The following is a 7,693-nucleotide window of genomic DNA, read 5'->3' on the forward strand; positions in this document are numbered from 1 at the left end:
ACTGTCTAGTGCAGGGGAATCCACACGTGGGAACTGATGGCTGGTTCTCTGCTGATCGGACGTAGCAGCTGGAAGAAGGCTCTGTCTGTCTCCATCTCCTTTCTTTTTTATTTTCTCCCCTTCTCTGGTTAGAATAAAAAGCTCAGAAGATCCCCACAGAGTCCAGCCTCATGAGGTGGGAAATCTCCTTTTGGGATATAAAGGCATCATGATGTAGACGACTTTACACTTCACGTGTGTACTAGATTGGAAGCTCTTTGGGGCAGGGACTGTCTCTTTGTTCTGTGTTTGTGCAGCACCTAGCACAATGGGTGCTATGGTAACACAATAATTGTCATCATCATCCTCTCATCTGCAGAGGGACCCGGACGCAGCTGAACGCCTGCAGCTTCCCTGCACACAGTGAGGCCGGATGGCAGGAGCCTGCAGAGGGGACGTGCAGCCCCAGTATATGCCACAGCTCCCAGCTCCCCTGATCCTCAGCAGACTCATGCTCCCTTTGCAGTAACGTTACATGGACGTGCAATGGGATTGTGAAGGGGAAGGATGGATGAGAATCTCTCCCCAGGCCAGTGCGGGAGCTGCTACTCCAGTGCTTCCTCTGGAGCAGTGCTTCTCGACGACCAGTCCGTGGACCAGCGTCGGTCCCTGAGATCTCCCTGACACAGTTTAGGGAGGCAGCAAGCCGGTCCCTGATATTCAAAAGGCTGAGAAACGCTGCTCTAGTGTCTGCTGCTTTCCCCCATGGGCGAGATCCACAGGCCCCCATGTGCCAGCCCCTCTGCACCATCTAACAATAACAACACCTTATCAATGACTGGAGCTCTCCTGGTGCCTGAGCCTGCACGCGCTGCCTGTTTACATCACAACTTGTTGTTGTTCAAGCTGTCATTTGAACTGTCACTCATTAAAAAGACCCAGTATTGATGTTTGTGTGTGTTGCCTTTTTTATCTGTTCAATGCATCAAGCTCAGCTTATTGTGTAATGAATAAGGTGACGTCTTAAATTCTTTGGGCCCGATTCTGCTCTGGTTTACAGCAGTGTAAATCTGGAGGAGCTCTGTTGCAGTCAGTGGAGTTACTCTGGATTTACTCTGGAGTCTCTGAGAGCAGAAGCCGGCCCTGTCTATTCCACTTAGCATCTGTGCTTCTCAAGATGGATGATACAACTAATGTGTTACACAGAACTTGTTACGCACACACACCTTCAACGATGGTAAGGGCTGTCCACTAAAGTCTGGAGAAGAAATAATGGGCTTAACCTGCAGCAAGGGACATTTATGTTAGTTGTTAGGAAAAACTTTGTAACTCTAAGGAGAGTTCGGCTCTGGAACAGGCGTCCAAGGGAGGTTGTGGAATCCCCGTCACTGGAGGTTTTTAAGAAGAAGTTAGACAAACATGTCAAAGATGGTCCAGGTTTACTTGTCCAGAGCCCTGTGCTGAGGCAGGACCTGGATGACTTTTCAAGGTTCCTTCCAGTCTGACATTTCCATGATTCTCTGAGTGCCAATAAAAAATGAATGACAAAGGGCCTGAATCTGATCTCATGTTACCCTGAGTACTGAACCCAGCGGGGCTGCAGGAGCGCCGAGATTTCCATTGTGACTTCAAACTGAGGTCTTGAATGAATGGTGACTTGCAGTCACTGAGGATGCTTTCAGCAAGACGAGAACAGCTGGCTCTGGTTCCTTGGTTAACTTCCCATGTGGGTAATTACAAGAGCTGATCAGGAGTCTTTAGAAGAAACATTTCTGTGTCAGAAAATCCCCATTTGTTGAAACGAAGATTTGTTTTCCATCGGAAAAGGGTCAGTTTTGATTAATTTTTTTACCTGGTAAAAAAGTTTCAGAATTTCAAAATGAAACTTTCTGGTTGTCCAGTTCAAAAAGGCGTCTTGCTTAAAAATATACACTAATTATAGTCGATTCCTTTTTAGAAAATATTTCATGGTCAAAAATTTTATGTTCAAAATTGGAAGGAAACATTTCAAAATTCTTAAAACAAAATGCTGCTTTTCACACAAACCGAAAATGATTTTTGATTGAAGAAATTTTTTGAGATTTTGACTTTTTGTACCAGTTCGACACAGGAAAATGTTTCAGTATCTTGAAAATTTGTGTGGGATGGAAAATCCATTTTCTGCCCAGCCCTGGTAATTACATGAGTGTAAAATTGCTTCTGTAGCTGCACTTGGCTACTTTGCTCCTTTTCACTTCCTGCCCTAAGGCACTGCGCAGTGCTGCTGTGGGGCTGTCAGACAGCTGCCCCGCTCCACCCCCACAGTGTCTAAAGAGATTTCTAGATACACTGTAAGGGCCCAATCCTGCCTGGTGCTGAGGCACTTCCTGTGACGTGCTGGGCAACCACAACGCTGATTAAAGTCAAGGGGAGTGGTGGGTGCTCAGCGGCTGTTAGGATCAGCTCCTACCTTCTGTTCCTTAAAGCACTGCACATTGTAACGCATTGTCGCTGGGAACCTTAGAGCAGTAAATAGGGCTTTGTACCGTTGTCAGTCAGTGTTACTGGGAGGGTGATAACAGGCCCTTACAGGAACTGGCCTGGGCAGACATTGTGCTCGAATAGCGTTATGATTTCTATGGTCTTATCTGTATGACCACTGACAACCTTCAGCCCCTTAACAGCGAGCCTGGGGACCGGATTCTCATTAGTACTAAGTCCCTTTCTACCATGGTAATGCACCGGGGCCTGGAAGTGAGTGTGAGTTTAATTTATGGTCCTCTAAAGTCCTCTTTACATTGGTGCAAAGGGGAAGCTGTGTCATTGTGAGTAATGCCCTTGGGCTAGAAATCAGGCAGAATCTTGGCCAGTCCAGTCATCCTTCGTCAGGCCAAACTCCTGCTTCCACTTAACATTGCCTCAGTCAGGGACTGCAGGATTTAGCCCAGGTCGCTTCCCAACCATGGGAGGGAGGAAGGCGGGGAGGGAAAGGGAAGGAAGGAAGGATGATGGTCCCCAGCATTAGAGAACTGCCTGCAAGGGGTTTGTGACAGATCGATCCAGGGGAGTTGCCGCCAGCCAGAGCAGCCTCACAAGTGGGGTGCGGGTTAAGGAGACATGGCCAAGGCACCCAGGGATTCTGTTCTTTGTTGAGCTAATTGCTCTAATCACTAGCCCACGTTGCCCTCTGTTATCAGCTGTTTCAGAAGGGACATTGACAGATGCACTTTACTTCTCTCTCCCTGCTTTGTGCAGCCAGACGCAGCTTTCTAACCAGCCCCGTTCCGTTAATTTTAACCAGTTTATTGCTAGACTCAAGGGGTGGTGCTTAACGTCCATTGACTTCAGTAGGAGTGAGGCACCCAACCCTCTGAGCCATGTTTGAAAATCCCACTAGGCACCTGTCTGCATTTATAGATACCAAAATACCTTTGAAAATCTGTCCCAAAGTCACTTATGAAAATGGGACTTACACTATTCATGTCTTACGTTGTCTTTTTTCTCACACATGTCAGAGCTTTCAGTCTGATGATCTAAAGTGCAGTTAACAGTCCTCCAAGACAGGACAACAAACAATCATTACATGCCTGCGTTGTGCCACCAAGAACTGTGCTACAATAAACCAAATATGGAAGGCTGGGGAGAGATTTGGATTGGGATTGTCAAAGGACCTAAGTGGTTTAGGAGCAGTTTCCGTTGACAGTCAATGGGACTTGTGCTCTGAACTCATGTGGGTTTGTTTATTTACATCATCCATATTCGGGATGTTTAATTATTCTGAATCTTTATACCCAATTCTTGTGCCACTGGAATGCAGAGAAAATCTACAAGAAATTCTGTAACCGCTGCAGAGTCTTTAACCCACCCCTCTAGTATCTATCACCACAGCACATCCTCCTCAGAGGCGTTCCTCACTGGAAATGACCAAGCCACTGTACCCAGTCACTGCAGCAGTGTACTAGGCATCAGCCTTTGGGCCAGTGTGTCAGGATTTTGTCCTAGTATTTTTATGAAAATGATCTTTGCCGAGTATCTGGTTTTATCTTCCTTAGGTAAAACTTCTGCATTAAGCTCTGGAATTGGGAAAACAGCCTCTTCAATAGGACACTAGTATTGAATACTGTATCTATGATATGTTTTGAAACTTTTGCTGGATATTAATTGGATTTCCATTCACTTGTATAAAGTTATAGCAGTATTTTAAGCATTGAGAATAAATATGATCAGATTAAGTAAATTCTATTGCTGAGCTATCCAGTCCATCTGTGGCACTTGGAGACCTGACGGCCACTGACTATAACAATATTTTATTTCTCCAGTGCTAGGAGTGCGGTTATATCTGTACCAGACTCAGCGGATCCAGTTTGTTGACGTTAGTGACACCGCAAAGATCCACTGTTCTTCCAAAGAAAACCTGGAAGGAGGAAGTAGCATGTTTTGGTATTTGAGAAGAGAAGGTGAGACACCCACCTGCATTAAGCGCTGTTTGGATGATCAAAATGTAGGTAAATTTGCTTGCAAACACGAGACACACAGCTCGACCCTGGAAATCAGCAACATCCAAAAGACTGAGTCTGGCATTTACTACTGTGCATTTGAATACAGCAGCTATCTGATTTTTGGAAATGGAACCACACTGATTGTTGGAGGTAGGGAACCACAGCTTCTTTAAGGAGATTCACAACTGATTGACAAAGCATATTTCATGTTCCCATTAAAATGTGACAAGATACCACAGCTATTGATGAATGGTTCAAAGGAAAGCATGCTTTAAGCCAAACAGATCAGCTAAACATTAAATGCTATGGGTAAAGAAGTTATATAATAACATTTATTGTTAGAAAATATATGTTTAAAACCTGAAAGTACCAAAAATAAACTATTGACGTTTCTCTGTGACTGTTCAGGGCACCCAGGTAGGGAATATTTCTAACCTAAGAGTTATTTTTGCATGAAACAATATTTTGAGTTAATGAAAAGTTTAAAGAATGTATAAAATTGTACGCAATTTTCTTCTTAGGTAGTACAGCTACGTATTGCGCTATATCCCAGTTAGTGTTGGTGTGGTGATTTAATATTTCCTTCGTCAATACATTTGTTCCTTTGAATTAATGTCTTAGTGACAGATATGCAGTGTTGTTTTAGCTGTGTTGGTCCCAGGATATTAGAGAGACAAGGTGGTTGAGATAGTATCTTTTATTGGACCAACTTTGGTTGCTGAGAGAGACATGCTTTTGAGCTGACACAGAGCTCTTCTTCAGATCTGGAAAATGACACTCTGAATATGTTTCCCAGACCTGAAGAAGAGCTCTGTGGCAGCTTGAAAGTTTGTCTCTTTCACCAACAGAAGTTGGTCCAATGAAAGATTTTACCTCACCCACCTTGTGTCTCTGAGTGAAAGATTAACACCTTTAATCAGACTGCAGATCATTTGATCATTGCACTGAATTCTCCACCTCCTTCTGCTCAGACAGTTATACCAACAGCAGCTGGGTGATGTTTCTGGTTCCATTTCCACGTGGCACTCAAGTCACTGGGACAGCGAATCTGGCCTGTGTGATCCATGGAGTGTCCAGCCCAGTCCATGTTTCCTGGAGTGTTTCTGGGGAGCTGCAGGAACCGGGGCTGACGCGCTCATTGAGAGCAAGGGATGGATCTTTAACGCTCATAAATCACATCAGCGTCCCCATGGACACCTGGACCAGTGGGAAGAATTTCACCTGTGAAGTCCAATTCAACTCTTCTGGCAACAGTGTGAAGAAAAGTACCAGGTATCCTGCAGGTGAGTGATATTATATTTGAGGCTAATGGAGACTCTGATGTAAAATAGGTGTAAAGTTGCCCCAATCGGAGCTGCTTATACATAATTTTCCATCACAGAAAGCTGGAATATTCTATATCTTAATTAAAACGTCTCTAGGGAGTTTTGGGAAAGAAAACTTGAGACATTACAGGGACCACAAGACAAAGTAGCTCTGATCTGTAGGGCAGCTTTCTCCCCGACTGTCCATATAAAGCACTGTAAAGAGTTAAATAATAATAAATATCCGGAGTAAAAGGGAATTGAGAGGCATTTGTGAAGAGTGATGTTTTCCAATGAAATATGCAAAGTGATGGAGAGACGATGAGGTGAGGAGAGAGGATTTTGAAGACGGCAGAAGGTGCAGAGAAGATTCTGATTACAGGAGAATAGAATTCGCCTACGGGAAAAGGGGCAACACAGAGGGTGAAAGATGCTGAAGGCTCCTGTAGACTCGCTCCTCAGGGGTTAAGGCCCGGGGTGAAATGGGGTCAGGAGAGAAGAGCTGGATGTGGTGGCATCACGACCCTCTTGGCTCAAATCAGGCACATTTGTCTGGTTTTTTTGCTTCCTCCACAGCCCCTGCCAGGGAGTGCACACATTATATTGTGCTCCTTGCGGCTGCTGCTGGTCTGCTGCTGCTGCTGGTGTCTCTGAGCCTCATATGGACCCTCTGCCCTTCCACTCTAGGTAAGAAACACAGCCCAGCCCAGACACTGTCCCGCAGAGAGAAATCCTACTCCCCTGCTTGTAACTGTCCCGTCCAACACATGAACATGCAGCAACTGTCACAACTGCCAGGACTGATCTCAGAATGTTTGTTTTCTGAAACTTGAATTTCCTGTGTCAGGAGAACGGCTTTGTTCTCCGTGACAAAGGGAGCGATGTAGAAAGGCTTCTACTGCCCATGGCCCAGGCACCTTGTCTATAGTTCACAAAGAGCACTAGCCTGTCTGATGAGCCTCTCTCCATGTGCCATGCATGGTGGTGCCCTGCGCACCCACAGCTCGGATGCACCATTAGTCAATGAACTACAGCTGGGGGAGTGACCGTGGAAGAGGAATTTTTACTGTTGTCTTTGTTTGTTCCAGGATTCCAGCCCAGGATCTCATCACCCCCAGCTTCAGAGGAGCATCAGGTACGGCTCTTTGCAAACTATCTCTGTCTAAATCACTGTGTCTGTCTCAGGCATTCCTAATCCATCAACTTCATGTGTTTGGCACCTAAGCTGATTGATCTGGAAGGAGGAGGTGAAAGTGAGGTCTAGCTGTTGGAGTAGCAGGGAGGGAGGAGGGAGTCCTACTGTGAGCTTTGCTACTAACTTACTGTGGGATAGTGGGCAAGTCACTTACTCTTCTGTGACTCAGTTTCCCCATGTGTAAAGAGTGGATAACAAGACTTACTGCATAAGGATGATGGGAAGTTTGATGTTTTATTGGTTCTGACTGTACCCTTTACAGGGGTTTTGTGTGCAGCTGGGAACATTTTTGGCATTTAAAAGATAAAGAGCTATAAGAAATTATATTTGTAAAGCACATGAAGATTTTCCAGTGAAAGGTTATATGGGCCTGATCCAAAGCTCACTGACCTTAATAGGAGACTGTCCATTTATATGGGGTTTGGATCTGGCCAAATATTTTCAGCAGGTGAGTTCTTAAAGTCAGAATCCAGTGCTGGTTTCCATTTTAAAAACACACACAGTTTATAGGAAAAGCAGGAGAATTGGAGATGAGAGGGAATTTTTCATCAGGCTACTCACTTGGATGTTCGGTTCTGTCTCACCCTGTATCCCTTCATTTTACAAGGAGAGGGCTCATTTTACTAATTGTCGCCAAACAGGGTGGAATCTTATACGCTCATCTGGATTTTGATTCGCGGAATCGCAACGGGCGCACGATGCAGCGACCGGCCAGAGGGAAAAGCACAAAACCCTGA

General features: G+C 45.1%; 1 protein-coding gene across 1 annotated transcript; it reads left to right on the plus strand.

Moving 5' to 3' along the window:
* The first annotated feature begins 3,973 nt into the window (after positions 1-3,973).
* On the plus strand, positions 3,974-7,693 carry LOC135892333 (immunoglobulin kappa light chain-like). Its single transcript, XM_065420056.1, has 6 exons — positions 3,974-4,010; positions 4,278-4,607; positions 5,429-5,734; positions 6,320-6,448; positions 6,850-6,896; positions 7,598-7,693. The coding sequence occupies exons 1-6, from the start codon at positions 3,974-3,976 to the stop codon at positions 7,691-7,693; spliced, it is 945 nt and encodes a 314-aa protein (XP_065276128.1).

The sequence above is a fragment of the Emys orbicularis genome, chromosome 20 (assembly GCF_028017835.1).
Source record: "Emys orbicularis isolate rEmyOrb1 chromosome 20, rEmyOrb1.hap1, whole genome shotgun sequence".
In the NCBI taxonomy this organism is placed as follows: domain Eukaryota; kingdom Metazoa; phylum Chordata; order Testudines; family Emydidae; genus Emys; species Emys orbicularis.